This window comes from Bos javanicus, chromosome 2, assembly GCF_032452875.1.
Source record: "Bos javanicus breed banteng chromosome 2, ARS-OSU_banteng_1.0, whole genome shotgun sequence".
Taxonomy (NCBI): domain Eukaryota; kingdom Metazoa; phylum Chordata; class Mammalia; order Artiodactyla; family Bovidae; genus Bos; species Bos javanicus.
In genome coordinates, this window is record NC_083869.1 from 96,363,555 (window position 1) to 96,382,568 (window position 19,014).

A 19,014-nucleotide genomic window follows, 5' to 3' on the forward strand; every position below is an offset into this window, starting at 1 on the left:
ATCCTGATCTTCCAAGTACCAACACACAGAATTCAGCCAAACAGCCTCATAGGCTCATACCTGATATGATAGAAAGTTGTCTACAATTCACTGTGTCAAAGAACTGCCAACCTAGTGTGAAAGGTGAATGGTCAAGCAATTACCTATAATGCATAGCAGGATAAAATGTGCTGTGGAAACATGAAATAAAAGAAAAAACATAATTGTAATTAAAAAACACAGAGAACAAACTAGTTGTTATTAGAGGAAAGAGGTCAGGAAAGGAGAAAGATAGGTGAAGGGAGGTATAAACTAGCAGATATAAAAAAAATAAGTTACAAGAATATAATGCACAGTACAGGAAATATGGCAATATTTTATAATAGCTTTATATAGAGTACATGTATAAAAACAGTGTATCACTACATTGTACACCAGAAGTTAATGCAATATTGTAAGTCATCTATACTTCAATTTAAAAAAACAGAAAAAGACGGAAAGGTCTCAGAGAGGATGTGGCATTTGAACTGATCCTTGAAAGATAATGGAGGATTGTGAAAAGTGAAGAAGGCTGGGAAGGTCTTCTGGGTGAAAAGACATCATGAGCAAATACTAAGTTGGTTGAACACACAAGGCACATTCAACATTAGCACCCAGATGGAGGAAGAAGGGGCTTTCCTGGTGGCTCAGATGGTAAAGAATCCGCCTGCAATGCAGGAGATCCAGGTTCGATCTCTGGGTTGGGAATATCCCCTGGAGAAGGAAATGGCAACCCACTCCAGTATTCTTGCCTGGAAAATCCCATGGACAGAGGAGCCTGGCAGGCTATAGTCTATGGGGTCGCAAAGAGTCAGACATGACTGAGCAAATAACACCAGAGATCTTTATCACTAGGTGGGGAAGAAAAGGTGCAGGTGATAAACTTAGAAAGATTATCTGGATGCTTTAGAAAATTTACACTTGATTTTTGTAAAGAATGGGGAACCATGATTCATTTTTAAGAACAGAGTAGCATGAAAAGATCTGTGTTTTAAGAAGGTAACTCTAGACGTTTGTAAAATTAGTAACTATAGTCCTCCTTAGCCAAGAAAGATAAAATGCATTAACAAAACAACCACAAGGAGAGTCAAAGACACTTCATTTTCAGAGTTCCCATATAGATTTGTTAGGAATTAGGATGCCAGTTGGCAATGAGGCATGTTAGGTTTCCGAAAAATATAACCAATGGAAACTATACAACCATATAAAATCAACTTTCTGTGACCTATTTTAGCAACTTCTTTGCACTGACTAATGGTGCCGAAGGGTGAATCATAGAGTCAGCAAGAGCCCATGTCCTGGTGACTTCACTTGTTCTAAGCCCACAGGAATATTCCCACTTCTATTGGCTCCAAGGCTTCTGAGAAAAATCATAACTGAAAAAGCAGTCAACTTAGTGGAAGTCCCAAATTTGGCCTTCTTTTTTTTTTCTCAAGTGAAAGATGGGGGAAAAGGGAATTGAAATGGAGTAACACAGAACTCAGGATAAAAAAACCATACTGCCATGGTTTTTCCACCCCTACATAAAATCTCTGTTGAGATCTTCTCCTGAAGATCTCAGCACAAGAAACACAAGCAGAGGAATGGTACTAGGTCACCAGAGAGTGAGACTGAAGGAACCAAAAGGCCAGCTGACCACTACGCTTGCCAAGCAGATGTAAACGTGAACACAGCTAGGAGGGAGGTACCAGTCAGATTTGGGTTTCAGAGCTCCACAGCTAAGGCCAAGGATTTCTTTTACACTTTTTTATTTTAAAAACTGCAACAGCAGTTCATCCAGAAGTAGAGTTACAAGGCACACAGAAATCCTTCTGTGTAAAATAATTACAGCCATGCCTTTATTTCCACCATGACTTTCCATCACTGATCTGACTACAGTAATTAGCTCCCACACAGCCATGAGTCGAGGTCAGTTCAACTACATCTTAGAATTGTTTTAGAGCTGGAAAAGATTATAAAGACAATTTAACCTGCTTTACTAGGTTTATAAACCAAAGGCAACAGACAAGTGATTTTTCCAAACTTCCGTGGCGAGTTAGGAACAGAGGTGGGATAAAATGTTTGCAGGCCCTAGATGAGTGTTCTTTCCATAAAGCCTCCCCTTCCTCTACTATGTGTATATATTTAGAGCAATAAGTGTGTGTGTGTGTGTGTACACCTAATTTTCATATTGATAACATTCCAGTGTCCACATGTTCCTATGACTTTTCATGTTCTTACCTTAATATATTTTTATATTTGGATTGTAATCCTACAGTATTACATCCTCATCTTCTTTATCCCATGGAAAATTCCCTGCTGCCTACAGCTGTACCATTAACTCAGTAAACAAAATAGGATGATAGTCATGCAAAGGGGTAACAGGTTAAGGCAGATACTAGTTGGGAGCATGTCTGTATAGAATGAAGATTACTATAGTGCTAGGACTAAAAAGGAGCCATTCTGGTGGTGGAAGCAGGGCCTCTACTCAGGACTGGCTCCCAGTCACACCTTGCTACAGCTGCCCCGGGCAACGCAGACCCTGGGATGGCAGGAGGAAAGGCTGGCCCTGGGGAAGCTTTGGGCTCCACCACCTACTCTGAGGTAGCTCAGTGGTAAAGAATGTGCCTGCAGTGCAGAAGACCTGGGTTCGATCCCTGGATTGGGAAGATCCCCTGGAGAAGGGAATGGCTACCCACTCCAGTATTCTTGCCTGGGAAATCCCATGGATAGAGGGGCTTGGCAGGTACAGTCCATGGGGTCCAAAGAGTTGGACTCCACTGAACGACTAGCACTTTCACTTTCACCCTGAGGTTCTTTAGAAACAAGTGCCTGTGATGTAAGGTGATGGATGTGTCACTTAACAGATGGATACGTGCTTCTGTAGTGTATGTGTGTATCAAATCATGACGACACCTAAAATATCTTACAATTTTGTCAATTACACCTCGATAAAGCTGGGGGATAAAAAAGAACTGTTGCTGTCTCCCTTTCCATCAGTTTATGACCTCATCCTTTGGACACGATAATTCCATCCTCAGATAATGCAGACAGTCTTAACTAGGTTGGATTCAAGCTATACTCCACCCACCTTGTAGGACCCACTGGCAGGACCCTTTGTTCACTTAGCACTTAGCACAGTCTATCTTAGGTTTGCCTCTGCGTGAGGCAATGGAATCTCAAGAATGCATTCACAGGCTTCTGAGTAAGACTGAGAAAGGCAGCGGAGATGGGGCAGAACTCTGAAGCCCTCTTTCCATGGTCACAAACCAGGGGTTCAGTTCCCTTGTGCTTTTCTGCATGGCTAACATTCAAGGTTGTGAAGAGCAAAGCTGCAGTCTTCCTTCTGCAGACTCACTGGTCCCCTAAAGGACTGTGACCAGCTCTGCAACTGTCCATGTAGTAAACGTGTTAAAGCAGGAAACAAACCTTGCTTAGCTAGACTGCTTTGGTGCGTCTCAGTTTTTCCTAACCAGTGATTCCCCAAGGGATTAATTTTAGTTAATGAACACTATCCAGGTCTGTTTCTTCCATACCACTTCCTACCCTTTACCCCAACAGGGACTGATTGCCAACACAGCTTCCAGAGTGGAGGGTTCTGGGGATAGAACTACTGGCTTCCAAAGTAGGGGTTCAGGTCTAGCTTCATGGTTAAGAGCATGGACTCTGAAGATGGAGTGCCAGGTTCAAATTGAGGATCCACTTGTTACTAGTAGGGGGACTGTAAGCACATTACTAAAGCTCTCTGTGCCTCAGTTTCCTCATCCTTAAAATGGAGTCAATAAAAATGAATTAAATAAGTGACTATCTGCAAAGCACTTGAAACAGTCAGTGAACAAAGTATTATTATTATTTTTTCCCTTCTCTCTCCACCTGGGCTCTCTCACTTACCCTTAGGATAACACACCAGGTGCTTAAATGTTGGCTTTGATGGTAACAAGGAGGCTATTGATCTGTTTGGTGTATATTGCTCTCATATATACCAAAAACCTAGTAAAGAAGTGATCTTCAAACCCAAAGCAATAGTCTTCTATAAAGAAACATTATGAGGGAACAGGCAAAAGTTGAAGAGTGATGCAAAAAATTACCTCACAGGACTGCCAACTACAGAAAGCGCAAAGGGCAAACCACAATTATCTCCCCAGGCTCTGTGCTCCCCAAACAGCAGTCAGAAGATTCCTCTACAAAGGGCAATCGTAACCGTAACTGTGTGACCCTGAAGTCTGAGATGGTATCTGGAGACTCCTCCACGGCCAGGACACCATTCTTCCAACCGAGGGGCTATTTTATAAGCCATATCTGTTTGATTCTCTCTTATCACAAGGAGAGTACATGGCAGCCTTTGAGATGAAAGCAAATCTTCATTTTTCACTGCTGCTAAAGAACTTCACAGAAAAGACATGCAAGGTATGAGATGCTATGAGATGACCGGGCGAGGCTCTCGGAAAAGAGGGTGGAGTGGTCCTTTTTCTAGAAAGGCATAAACCTGCTAAAGAAGTTGATGTTCTTAATTTATCAGCTTTATTTCTATCAGAATTATGTTCATCTCGCATGTAAAAATTTGTTCTGAAGACATATTATGTTCAGAGCCCTATATTAGGTACTGAGGATAAAACATTGCACAAGAAACAATCCCTTCCTCAGTGACCATAAACTCTGGTGTGCAAGACAGTAAACTGTTGATGGCAAGTCAGTATGAGACAAGGGATGGTCTATTTCTCATTAACGAACCAGTGAATAGCTATGAGAAAGTACAATGCAGGAAGGCCAATTGAAGAAATATTTATTGTGAGGCCATTTTATGAAATTGACTATGCCAGAAGAAACCAGGAGTGATTGGCAGGATCACTGTGATTCTCATGGATGAGTTTCAAATTCAATTGTAATAGTAATAATATTACTAAATGTTTAAGACATTTATTAAGTGTTTGAAAGTGAAAGTGTTAGTCGCTTTCTCCTGTCTGACTCTTTGCGACCCCATGGACTGTAGCCCACCAGGCTCCTCTGTCCAGGTGATTTCCCAGGCAAGAATACTGTAGTGGGTTGCCATTACCTTCTCCAGGGGATCTTCCCAACCCAGGGATCGAACCCAGGTCTCCTGCACTGGAGGCAGATTCTTCACTGTCTGAGCCACTAGGAAAGACTTAAGTGTTTACTATGTGCCAAACATGGTTATGAGAAGCACTTTAGATCTTTTAACCCCTTTAATGCTCACAAGATACTGAGGTAAATACTATTATCCCATGCTTTATGGCCAAAAACATAAAGGCTCAGAGAGGTTAAGAAACTTGCCCTATGTTACACATCAAGTAAATACTGAAACAGGGATTGAAACTCTTAACAGTCTAGACCGGGAGTCATTTTTTTAATAGGCTCGCTACCTTGTCAGACCAGAAGGCCTTCTTCAGACAGGCTTGTCCATTAGCCAAATAGCTCTTACTATACCTCAGCTACCCACTGCCCTCAATATGCCAAAATCTGAGTTGCTTTATACCCAGAGCAATGTTTATCCTCAGTAAGGCTCAAAAGCCCAGTTAGTCACTGCCAAATGAGGCGGAAGACACAGAGGCCCTACCTAATAAAGAAGACCCTCAGGTGTATTGTTACGAAGGAAAGGGAAGGGATGGGGGTGGGCAAAAAAGGAGGAAGGGGCAGCTGAGGAGATACCCACTTCTGGAAAGTCTCTAAGCTACTCACATGAGCTCAGAGAAGGATCCAGAAGAGAGTAAAAAATCAACTGGAGAAGACTACAAAGTAATACAGCCCATAAGTAAGGGAGAGACACAGAGATAAGGGCTGGACACAAAACCAGGCTGCCCTCATCAATGGAAACCCACCTCACTGAAGTTTATTTCTTCTGCGGAGCCCTCAACCTCTCATTACCCTGTTAGTTTTTACAACAGCTGAAGTGGAGGATGTGAGGATGATGGGCTCTTTTCTGGACACTGAACTTCCAACTGCCTGTGGGACAGTCCAGCAGAGATGCCCCAGGCAGTGGGATGTGTAGGTCTGAGGCTCAAGAATGAGGCCTGGCCTCATCCCAAACCTCCTGGGTCCTCAGCTCCAGCTCTGGCCAAGACACCACAGCACCTTCCTCGGCTTTGGCCATACTCCTTCAGGAGGAACAACTGCTGCAGTTTGGATGGCTACTTTCAAAGATTTTAAAGCGAAGTTTACTCAAAGATCTTGTCTGATTTTGACAAGGATGTACCTGGGTGCTGACACACCCCCCATCCACTCCCAAATGCAGTGAGAATTACAGCTGGCAGAGTCGGTGACCAGCCACGAATCTAACTCTTCTCCACACACCCTCCCCACCAGCCCAAGAATGGGCAGCCAGTGGGCCCTGCTTACCCCTGCCCTCAACCGAGTGAGCAACACAGACAAGATTTATATCTCCTGTTCTCCACAGTGTCCCAGACAGAAAAGATGCCAGAAACCTGGCAGGTCATTTCCCAACTTTATTAATTCCTGACAGAATGTGTATTCCGTGGATACCCAAAAGCTGGCCAGGAGAGATAACATCAGTACCTGCAAAGGCCATTTGTTACAGTTTGCTTTTTGAAATACCATTCAGTTCTTTTATTTCAACATAATACCCAAATTTTTTAAAACTGAGAATTAAAAAGTAAAGATCATGGTCCATCATATCCTCAAGGGAGCAGCTAAGGAAGGTTCTCTCTTTAGGTTCCTTTAGAGAACTTGAGGAAGGCCAGTTTTTGCATTTACAATCTAGACGAGAAAGGAAAAATAAAACTGTAGATACGACGTCCTAACTTGGGTTATGCCAGGGATTTAGAATGGTTTCAGGGGTTTAGAGATTTTTTAAAGATCTACATGCACTCCGAGAAACTAAACAAGAATTGAGCTTGCTTACTAGTCAATGAATACAATTGTTTACAGCATGGGTGTGTATTCAGTCCTCAGTCATGTCCAACTCTTTTGTGACCCCATAGACTTCAGCCCTCGAGGCTCTTCCATCCGTGGAATTTTCCAGGCAACACTACTGAAGTGGGTTGCCATTTCCTCCTCCAGGGGATCTTCCTGACCCAGGGCTAGGACCCGCATCTTCTGCATTGGAAGGTGGATTCTTTGCCACTGAGCCACCTGGGAAGCCACTTGTACGTGAGCCTAAGGCAAAACTCTCATTCTTAGATAAATAAATACGCTAAATGCTAAAACGGAAACAAAGTGCAAAAAAAGTCTCCCCAGTTAATTGAGCAGAAGCCATCTAAACTAGGGCTTCCAAGGTGGTGCTAGCGGTAAAGAACCCATAGCCAATGCAGGAAACATAAGAGATGTGGGTTTCGTCCCTGGGTCAGGAAGCTCCCCTGGAGGAGGGCAGGGCAACTTGTTCCAATATTCTTGCCTGGAGAATCCCATGGACAGGGGATCCTGGAGGGCTACAGCCCATGGGGTCACAAAGAGTAGGACACAACTGAAGCAACCTAGCATGCACTCACGCATCCAAATTAAGAAGTTATGCAAGGTAGTTGAAGAATCATTAGTAATAAATGATTACCGTATAAATGTATACATGTATAAAGCCTGTATAAATGAGGTCATCATCAAGAAAAACACTGAGAGAAACAGAGAGATGGTTTGTCGTGTCTCACAGAAGAGGAAGTTCACATGTTCATACGTACATGAGTACGTACCCATGTGGACGTGTGCATGCATATAAAACAAGAGAAAAAGAAACTTGGGGCCTACACCATGAGGTCCTAAGCAACCTTTTCACACTGTTCCTCCCACGATCATCATGAGATCCTTTGGTCTCCTTGAGGGTCAGCCCGCTCTCCTCTGTCTGTCCCTCTGACCACACCATAATCCTGACCGAGTGTCTTCCCACTGCAACTCTCTTTCTGCAACATAGTGTCCTTCAAAGTCCAGCTCAAGTTCCACGATGTCTCACTATCCTTTTCTGACAAGTCCAGCCCAAAGCATCCTCTCCTCCCTCTATCTTCTTACAATCAGTGTCACCCATTCTTTAAAAAAAAATCCCAACAATATAAAGTAAAACAAAAGTTCCCGTCCAGGTGTTTCAGTTGAGCATCTCCTTTCTCTCACCACTTTCTCTCACCACTGGGTGTCTTTCTGAGTCTTTGGGAGTGTCTGATCCCCTCAGCCTAAGGAGAAGTTCTTAGGGCAGGGACTGTGTCTTCATACTTCATACGAGCCTTCATAGCACAAGACTGATGCTTATGACCTGATAAACATCTATTGATGTGAATAAGTGGTATCATGGAATGTCAAAGGAAAGTACTGCCTTAGTTACGGAAATATTCTGATTCTAACAAACAAGATTAGGAAAGAGAATTAACCACAGTTATCCTTTCCCTCAGTACCTCCTAGGACAATAATAAGACTGAAGACTTCAGATAAGGTAAGTGTGGAAGTAAATGGAAGAAGGGGCTTAAGTAGGCAAAGACAGACATGGACAGTGGAGAGGCAGACTTCCATGAGGTAGATGCAAGAGAGACAAAGCAAAATCAACCACTGTTCAATAGCAGTCAGCTATGAAGACATACCTGTATTTCCTTGAGCATCTTCTACCTTGTTTGATGAGGACAACAGCAAAGAAGGCCTGGCAAAGTGAGGACCCTGAAGAGATACTTCTTGCTGCAGAGGCATGGTTTTGAGGACCACCCTCCAGTCCACCTGGGTAATATCTGACCTTGATCGAGCATGCCCAGGCTTAAAAGTAGAGGTCTCATCCAATAAGTCATTCACAGAACGAGGCCTGTCTCTCCGACGCTGACAGATGTTGAAAAAATTAAAGGTGGATGCTTCCTTTTGTTCCATCCAGGACAGATTATCTGGGGTCGTTCCCTTCTGGACCATAAACTGTTCTTTGGCAGGGAAGACATTTGGAACTTTGGTGTCTAAGAGTCTGGTCTTACAATGGTCCCAGATCACGCCACCCTGGCCCAGGGAGGTGACATTTCTGATAGCACCATTGTCTATGTTGCCGAGGACCTCCCGCCCCACCAGTTCAGGGACTTCTTGGATCCCATAAACCTCCGCTTGCTGCACAGCCTTTTCGAGCTTATTGTCAAAAGTATTAAAGAAATCCTCAGTCACTTCCAAGGCTGGGCTAATATCATCCACTTCCAAAGCTTCCATGTCATAGGCTCCAAGGGGCCAAAGCCTCCTACACTGGTTCAGGAAAGGGCTTCATGAACATTCACCCAACGAGGAGAAGCGTTTTGGGCAACAGAGTTCTGGAAGCAACTGGAAGGAACTTTCATTCAGCTGCCCGGAGCAGGTCAAGCACAAGGGTGGCTGATTTCCCAAACATGAAAAGCATTTTCTAGATGATAACAGTCATCAACAAAGATACTGGGAGACAAATATTCCTTTGAGAATACTCTTCAGGGAGACCACTGTCAAGACAACAGGAAGTGTTTGTCAAAGCAACGTCACGGCCATCTTTGATTTCCTGAAAGAAAATAAACAGAACAACATTGGCACATGGTTCATTGTATTCTACACATAAAAATCTGCCCAGTTATATCTTCATCTAGACATCTCTTCCATGACAGTCATGCCCAAACGTGGACAACATCCAGAAGTTCTACTGTTAAAGAGTACAAGTACACATCTCTACTTTGTGTTAAAACTTACACAGAGCAGCGTGGGACTCCTGATGAGCAGAATTAAAGTCAAGAGCTTTTACTCACACAGAGAAGCCTTTTATAGCAGGTGTGAAAAGACTGCCCTGGCAAATCTCTGTTGATACTGACCTAAAATAGTAAGCAAAAGAGACTAGGAATTCTGTGACTGGACCTTTATCATAATCAGTCTGAAAGTCATAATTGCATGAGTCTTTTCACAAACTTTGAAAGCAATGATGGTTTGATCAGCTCAAAGGTGCAAAGGGGAAGCAGAGAAGACGAATGGCCCTTCTTTCTCTGAATGTCACTGTGCTATGCTTCCTACGTTTGGATGACGTAATGCCTGAAGATGACTCCGAACAATTTTTCCAGTCAGCTTGCAAAAAGGTTTCAGTGTTGAAACTCCCCGAGGCTTTGAGGATTGCCTATGTGTAGGTTCGGGAGATTCCCTGGTGGCTCAGATGGTAAAGCATCTGCCCGCAATGCAGGAGACCTGGGTTCAATCCCTGGGTCGGGAAGATCCCCTGGAGAAGGAAATGGCAACCCATTCCAGTACTCATGCCTGGAAAATTCCATGGATGGAGAAGCCTGGTGGGCTACAGCCCACGGGGTCACAAAGAGTTGGACACGACTGAGCGACTTCACTTTCACTATATGTAGGTTCAGCCTTGGGGCTGGGCAGAAAGAATCCTAATACTACCTCACTGTCTGAGATACCTAGATCCTCGAGGCCAGGCCAAATGAGAACAGTAATGCTGTCCAATATGCAGGACACTAGCCATACATGGCTATTTAAATTTAACTTTATTAAAAATCAAATAAAGTTCTTCAGTCACACTAGCCACATTTCACATGCTCAACATACACCTTTGTATCTTTACCAAAAAATGAACAAACAAAACAACTAGGTAAGCCTGTTTTCCTTAACTGCTGCTGCTGCTGCTAAGTCACTTCAGTCGTGTCCGACTCTGTGCGACCCCATAGACAGCAGCCCACCAGGCTTCCCTGTCCCTGGGATTCTCCACGCAAGAACACTGGAGTAGGGTGCCATTTCCTTCTCCAACGCATGAAAGTGAAAAGTGAAAGTGAAGTCGCTTAGTCGTGTCCGACTCCTAGCGACCCCATGGACTGCAGCCTACCAGGCTCCTCTGTCCATGGGATTTTCCAGGCAAGAGTACCGGAGTGGGGTGCCATTGCCTTCTCCATTTCCTTAACTACTTACAAGTAGATAAACCAGGCAATTAGCAACACCTTTGCAAGCTGTTATAAAGGTACATAAATGTGCTTTTTTCTCTAAAACTGCACAATTTCTGTGGTACAATAAAATCATTTTTAGCACTTAGGCCATGAAATCATTGTATTTACATCAACAGCACTAATCTATATTGCTTAATGTGTTAAGGTAGTATATACAGCCTTTTATTTTAAATGTATCAAGGTTATAGGAATTTGGTGGATAACCTCTCCTAAAACTGATAATGACTGTGAATTTATCTACTTTTTAGATTTTTATTTTTATTATGTTGGCAAGGAACTGACTGAAAATCAGTTATAACATTTTTCTAGTTGCAAACAGGGTTTTGTTTGCTGTGTCTATGCTAAGCCTGAGTCTCCTGAATTTTATAGCAGAGTTTTACTACTTCTGTAATTTTGGAACTTGTAATTTTCAGTTTCATCTTGTACACCAGAGGCTAAGAAAAAAATATAAAGTAAATCTTAAAAATTTTAGTTCTTTATTGACTAAAATTCTAAATGAACATCATAAAGTATGTTTCCCACTTTAGAGAAGAGACACTAAGGTGCAGAGCACAAAGCTATTCACTTAAGATTCTATTTTGAATTTTCCTTTCCTTACCCAGTGCTTAAAATTCACTCTTTATACATACTAGAAAGCATAAATACTTTCAAATTGACTTTTTTAAAAAAAAATCAAAATGTCTAGAAATATACTCGTGTGTTCCCTGCTTTGGTATTTGCAAGCTGGTTCAGTTCAGTTCAGTTCAGTTTAGTCGCTCAGTAGTGTCCGACTCTTTGCGACCCCATGGACCACAGCACACTAGGCCTCCCTGTCCATCACCAACTCCCGGAGCCTACCCAAACTCAAGTCCATTGAGTTGGTGATGCCATCCAACCATCTCATCCTCTGTCATCCCCTTCTCCTCCCACCTTCGATCTTTCCCAGCATCAGAGTCTTTTCCAATGAGTCAGCTCTTCGCATCAGGTGGCCAAAGTATTGAAGTTTCAGCTTCAACGTCAGTCCTTCCAATGAACACCCAGGACTGATCTCCTTTAGGATGGATGGGTTGGATCTCCTTGCAGTCCAAGGGACTCTCAAGAGTCTTCTCCAACACCACAGTTCAAAAGCATCAATTCTTCAGTACTCAGCTTTCTTTATAGTCCAACTCTCACATCCATACATAACTACTAGAAAAATCATAGCCTTGACTAGATGGACCTTTGTTGGCAAAGTAATGTCTCTGCTTTTAATATGCTGTCTAGGTTGGTCATAACTTTCCTTTCAAGGAGTAAGCGTCTTTTAATTCCATGGCTGCAGTCACCATCTGCAGTGATTTTGGAGCGCAAAAAAATAAAGTCTGACACTGTTTCCACTGCTTCCCCATCTATTTGCCATGAAGTGATAGGACCAGATGCCATGATCTTAGTTTTCTGAATGTTGAGCTTTAAGCCAACTTTTTCACTCTCCTCTTTCACTTTCATCAAGAGGCTCTTTAGTTCTTCTTCACTTTCTGCCATAAGAGTGGTGTCATCTGCATATCTGAGGTTATTGATATTTCTTCTGGCAATCTTGATTCCAGCTTGTGCTTCATCCAGCCCTGCCTTTCTCATGATGTACTCTGCATAGAAGTTAAATAAACAGGGTGACAATATACAGCCTTGACGTACTCCTTTTCCTATTTGGAACCAGTCTGTTGTTCCATGTCCAGTTCTAACTGTTGCTTCCTGAGCTGCATAAAGATTTCTCAAGAGGCAGGTCAGGTGGTCTGGTATTCCCATCTCTTGAAGAATTTTCCACAGTTTATTGTGATCCACACAGTCAAAGGCTTTGGCACTGTCAATAAAGCAGAAGTAGATGCTTTTCTGGAACATATAACCATGGTTGGCCAGCACCGCTGGTTTGCGGAACACTTCATCCCAATGCACTCTAAATTTGTAAACTTGTAGACAAGGTAGGGGCCTTTGAGATCATCCTTGCAACCCCAATCTTCCACAGAAAGGGACACAGAGGTCCAGAGAGAGTAAGAGGTCCCAAGGATACTTCGAATGCAATGCCTCATTTAATCCCTCATTAAGGGCAGTAACAACTCAACTTGAGAACCACTTCAGTGCTGTTTACCCAGGGATTCTAGAAACCACTCATCTACCATCCATTCATGATTCATTAAGGTCACGACAGATAAAAGATGCTGACGATGGAAAGATGAATCAAATACACTCTGGCCCTAGACTCATGGTCTATCATGATGAGCCTAAGAAAATAAGTCCAAAACACTTCCTTGATAGAGAATGGAAACAGATTTGGTGGGGGAAGGAGGGAGGGGGTCACTTGACAGCAAGGGTGAGGGCGAGATTAAGGACGTGCCCTTTGAGTTGAGCCTAGAAAACTTAGATGGTATTTGCCAGGATAGCTCGGAAGAAATTAGGAAGAGTAAATCACCTTTTGGTTAGCAAGGGATTTTCAAGTTCATTATATAAAATGACTTTTCATAGGCAGTGGGGTGAGCAATATAGTGGAGTATAGCAAGCAAGCTAGCAGATCTAGAGTCAGATCTAGCTCCGAATCCTAATTCTGTCTCACTCTAGCTATGTAATTTGGGGTAAGATTCCCTGACCCACCCCTACTCCAACCCAAGTCCTTGGAACTAATCTGTTCTTCCTATTCTAGGAATTTCATTTTTGGTGCTTTCCACTGCTTCTGTCCGGAACCTACACAGCTATTTTCTTTGTTTTCTGATGTAAACGTGCATTAATCGTACTCTTCACCGTGTACCCCAGGATTTCCAGGCCACTCTTCCTCTCCTCATTCCTCCACTTAGTCACATAAGCCTTTCAGTTCCTCCTCCAAGGTTTACCTTTTGGATCTCCAGGCCTGCACTGGGGCTGATCCCATTGCCAGAGGAGTTATGCCCTCATGGACTCTTCCACCCATCACATCAATGCCTAATCATCTTTGAGGGTCCAACCTAACACCAAGTGACAAACCCGCACTCTCTAAAGAGGGCCACAACAATAGTTCCTATCCCACGTGCTTTTCTGTACAAGAACTTGCTACTTCCTCATCAGAGAGAGTGTTTACATTTCCTCTCCTGAGAATGTGGGCAAGGCTTGTGATGTTTTGATCACTAGTATGTGGCAGAAATGATACTGAGCCCATTGGAGGTGCAGCCTTGAATGGGCCTGGCAGCTTCCTCTTCCTATTTCTTGGAGTTCTAAGCCAATTAGACAGAAAGTCCAGGCTACTCTGCTGGAGGGAGAGGTCAAGTGTTAGAGCACAGAGGCACCAGACACATGAGGGAAGAAGCTGTCTTGAATGGCAGCCTAATTGAGCTCTGTGATGACTCTAGCCCCAGAAAGTATCATGATCCCAAGAGAGAATTTTCCAGCTGAGTCTAGTTATCCCAGACCCATGAGAGAAAATAAGTTGTTTTAAGACACTAAATTTCAGAGTATTTTGCCACACTACAAACAATCATCAGGACTCATCACTTCCTTAGGGAAGCATTCTTTGGTGTCCCAGACTAGGTTAAATGTCCTTGTTTAAGGATACAAGGGCCTTGGTTCAGAAGAGCACCAGCATTTCTGTAAGTTATACACACGACATCCATAATTACTAGTTTCGATGTCAATACCCACTCAGACAGAGATTTTGTTCACCTATGGGCCCCCTAAACAAAATTGAGGTTCAACAAAGTATTTGTTGAATAAATGAATGACAGGAAAGGAGCACGGCACAACATTTGAAGAATGACATAGCCTCAGGACATGACACACTGATTAGAACCAGTTGTGTCCAACTCGATGACACCCTGAATTCTCCAGGCCAGAATACTGGAGTGGGTAGCCTTTCCCTTCTCCATGGGATCTTCCCAACCCAGGGATCAAACCCAGGTCTCCCACATTGCAGGAGGATTCTTTACCAGCTGAGCCATAAGGGAAGCCCAAGAATACTGGAGTGAGTAGCCTATCCCTTCTCTAGCAGATCTTCCTGGCTCAGGAATCAAACTGGGATCTCTTGCATTGCAGGCAGATTCTTTACCAACTGAGCTATAAGGGAAGCCCTTTTAAACAATTAAATAATAATAAATAAAATAATTTTTGAATGGCTAACTTTAGAATCATGACATTGTTTTCCTTTCCTCTTTTTCTTTTGTCAGTACTCAGACAGGAAAGGAGGAGGGCACAGCCTTTAAAAGAATGACACAGCCTGAGAACATGACACGCTGATTGGAACCAATTAGGGCCAAGATGGCAGACCTTGTCAACTTCCACTAGACCTTGAGCTTCAGTATACACTCACTGTAACATGGTGACGATGACAACAAAGACGTGTGCTCAGTCATGTCCAACTCCTTGTGACCCCATGGACTATAGCCCGCCAGGCTCCTCTGTCCATGGGATTTTCCAGGCATGAATACTAGAGTGTGTTGCCATTACACCCTCCAGGGGAATTTCCTGACCCAGGGATTGAACCTACATCTCCTGCATTGGCAGGCAGATTCTCTACCACTGTGCCACCTGAGAAGCTCTCATTTGTAACATATCAGCATGCTAAATGACACCCCTACAAGCACCATGACAGTTCCAAGGCCAACCATGAAGGTCAAAAAGTGGACAGTGGCCCAGTCCCCGAAGTTCCCACCCCTTCCCCAAAATAGCTGGAACACTCCTCCTACTCAATAGCCTATGAAACTTCCCATCCCTATAAAAACTGACAACTCCATATCCTGGTGCCTCTCGTGACTTCTGAGATGATTCACACTCTGTCTACAGAGTATGTTATCTCCCGGAATAAACCCTCTTTCACTTTACTATGGCTCTCTCTTGAATTCTCTCCTCTGTGAAGGCAAGAAGCCACAGCTGGTGGCCATCACAGGGACTAGGATGTGACCATCCTCTCAAGTCCCAGTCTCTTTCCTGTCCCTCTCACTGACAGCCCTCTCATCACATAATGATTATCTCTAGCAATAAATAATAGAGGTACTGCTTTAACAACTGCCAAAAAAATTACCCTTTAGTGTAATAAATGAATTAACATGAGAGATACAGCTTTTTGCCTGCATCTGCACAGTATAAATTAAATAGCTAAAAAGAATTTGAGAGCTACAGTGATTTATTCATTCCATAAACACTTACTGAAGCAACTACTGTGTTCTAGGCACTGGTGATACAACAGTGAACAAGAGAGACATAAATCCTGTCCTTATGGAGCTTTTATTCCAGTGGTCAAAGTGAATCAAAGTGTTACTCACTCAGTTGTGTCTGACTCTTTGTGACCCCATGGACAGTAGCCCACTAGGCTACTATGTCCCTGGGAATTCCCAGACAAGAATACTGGAATGAGTTACCATTCCTTTTCCAGGGGATCTTCCTGACTCAGGGATCAAATCCAGGTCTCCCACATTGCAGGTGAATTCTTTACTGCCTGAGCCACCAGGGAGGTCCCATATTCTAGTGGAGCACTTACTATTTAGACACTGTTCTAAATGCCTTCAATATCTTTGCTGTTGTTATTCAGTCACTCAGTCGTGTCTGATTCTTTGTAACCACATGGACTGCAGCACGCCAGGCTTCCCTGTCCTACACCAACTCCCGGAACTTGCTCAAATTCATGTCCATCAAGTCGGTGATGCCATCCAACCATCTCATCCTCTGTTGTCCCTTTCTCCTCCTACCTTCAATCTTTCCCAGCATCAGGGTCTTTTCTAGTGAGTCGATTTTTCACATCAGGTAGCCAAAGTATTGGAGTTTCAGCTTCAGCACCAGTCCTTCCAATGAATATTCAGGATTGATTTCATTTAGAATTGACTCGTTTGATGTCCTTGCAGTCCATTGGACTCTCAAGAGTCTTCTCCAACACTACAGTCAAAAGCATCAATTTTTCAGCTTTCTTTATGGTCCAACTCTCACATCTATACATGACTACTGGAAAAACCATAGTTTGATTAGGCAGACCTTTGTTGGCAAAGTAATGTCTCTGCTTTTTAATATGCTGTCTAGGTTGGTCATAGCTTTTCTTCCAAGGAGCAAGCATCTTTTAATTTCATGGCTGCAGTCACCATCTGCAGTGATTTTGGAGCCTAAAAAAATAAACTCTGTCACTGTCTCCAATGTTTTTCCATCTGTTTGCCATGAAGTGATGGGACCAGATGCCATGATCTTAGTTTTCTGAATGTTGAGTTTTAAGCCAACTTTTTCACTCTCCTCTTTCACTTTCATCAAGAGGCTCTTTAGTTCTTCTTAGCTTTCTGCCATAAGGGTGGTGTCATCTGTGTATCATATTCATGGAAATTAAAAGGTAGAATGGGGGTTACCAGGGGCTAGGGAAGGAGGTAAAAGGGAGTTGTTGTTTTATGGGTGTAGAGTTTTAGATTTGCAAGATGAAAAGTTCTGGAGATGTGTTTCACAGCAATACGAATATAAATACTATTGACCTTAAAATGATTACAATGGTAAACTTTATGTTTGTTTTTTTTTAACCATGACTTAAACAAAAACAAGCAGAGGGCCACCTTTTCTAGTGGGCTGTGGTTCAGAAGATCTAATTCCTGGCCTAGAAGATCTAGTCCAGCCCCCTGAGGAGAGGAGGCTGAAGTTAGGAGTGACAACTGTGGGTCTCAGTACGAAGAAAGGAACTGCAGCTGCGTCAGTTACCAGCAATGGGACTCTGGTAAATTACCTCATCTTCCTAATCTCAATCTTCACATTTGCAAAATCAGCAAGTTAACATAAATTAACTTTAAACTTAACTTTAACTCTCCTAAAATATCAACAGCTGAGAGAATTAAACAGGACAACCCATGGCGTGGTTCCTGGCACACAGTATATGAATGTTGCTGTTGTTCAGTCGCTCAGTCACGTCCTACTCTTTGTGACCCATGGACTGCAGCACATCAGGCTTCCCTGTCCTTCACTATCTCCTGGTAACAGCCTAAAAGTCCTCAGCTGATGGCTTCCATCGCCTTTCCTCTGTAATGTCATAGTCTCTGAACCCCGCCCCCGACCCTCCAAAACACACACACACACACACACACACACACACACAGGCCTCCCTGCTGGTTCTCTGACTTGCAGACATCTTCTCCTCTCGGGGTCTTTGCACTGGCTGACCCGTTCCTCACCCCCGCCCCATACCAACATGGTCAACTCTCTTTTTAAGTGACTGTTCATGTCACCTTCTCAATGAGGCCTGCCCTGACCATCCTATTTTAAATTACAACATGTATCTCTACCCTGGACTTCTGATCTTCTTTACTCTATGGGAGTTTTTTGGTAATTTTAAATTTTAGAACATTTTGAGATTTACATAATTATTGCAAAAACAGTACAATGAGTTTGTGTATACCCCACACCCCATTTCCTCCATGTAACATCTTGCATTAATATGGTATGTTTATCACAATTAATGAACCAATATTAATATATCATTGTTAACTAAAGTTCACACTTTGTTCAGATTTCCTCAATTTTCCCTGATACCTTTTTCCTGTTCCAGGATCCTACTCAGGATAAGACATGGCATTTAGTTGTCAAGGCTCTTTAGCCTTCTCTTGGCTATAACAGCTTCTCGGGCTTTACTCGTTTCTGATGACTTTGACAGTTTCGAGGAGTACTGGTCAGGTATTTCACCGGCTATCCTTCAACTGAGATTTGGTTGATGGTTTTCTTGTGATGAGATTATGGTTGTATGTTTTGGGGAGAAAAACCAGAGAGGTAAGGTGCTATTCTCATCATATCATAGGAAGAGTAGATACCATCAACATGACTCACTACTGCTTACATTAACCATGATCACATGGCTGCATCCTTTTTACATCTACCATCCTCTATTGTACCACTCAATTTAATAATTATTTAATATCTAGTGTTTCTCCCTCCTCATTAAAGTGAAAGCTCAAGGGCAGGAATTGATACTTACTTTGTTCACTCATGTATCCCAAGTACATTAGAGAACTACCTGACACACACACAAAGCACTAAATAGATGCATGTTGCACGAACGCACTGTCATTCCTTTACAGGACATTCATGGCCCTTCATGACCCATCTAGCTCTTTATTTTGTTGTTCCCGGCTAACACTCACCTTGCTGTTTTATTTCTTCATGCTTTGGCCCAAGCTGGGCAACGTTTCAAATTGCTCAGGCTCTCAGAACACCCTGGGTT

At 43.0% G+C, this 19,014-nt stretch overlaps 1 protein-coding gene across 2 annotated transcripts in view; it reads right to left on the reverse strand.

Moving 5' to 3' along the window:
• The window catches only part of PLEKHM3 (pleckstrin homology domain containing M3), a 223,198-nt gene that overhangs the window by 184,248 nt on the left and 19,936 nt on the right, over positions 1–19,014 (reverse strand). For both annotated transcript variants that reach the window (XM_061382958.1, XM_061382967.1), the window contains exon 2: positions 8,529–9,439. In XM_061382958.1, coding sequence (XP_061238942.1) covers positions 8,529–9,123 — 595 coding nt within the window. In that variant the 5' untranslated portion in view covers positions 9,124–9,439. The remainder of the gene's footprint in view (positions 1–8,528; positions 9,440–19,014) is intronic.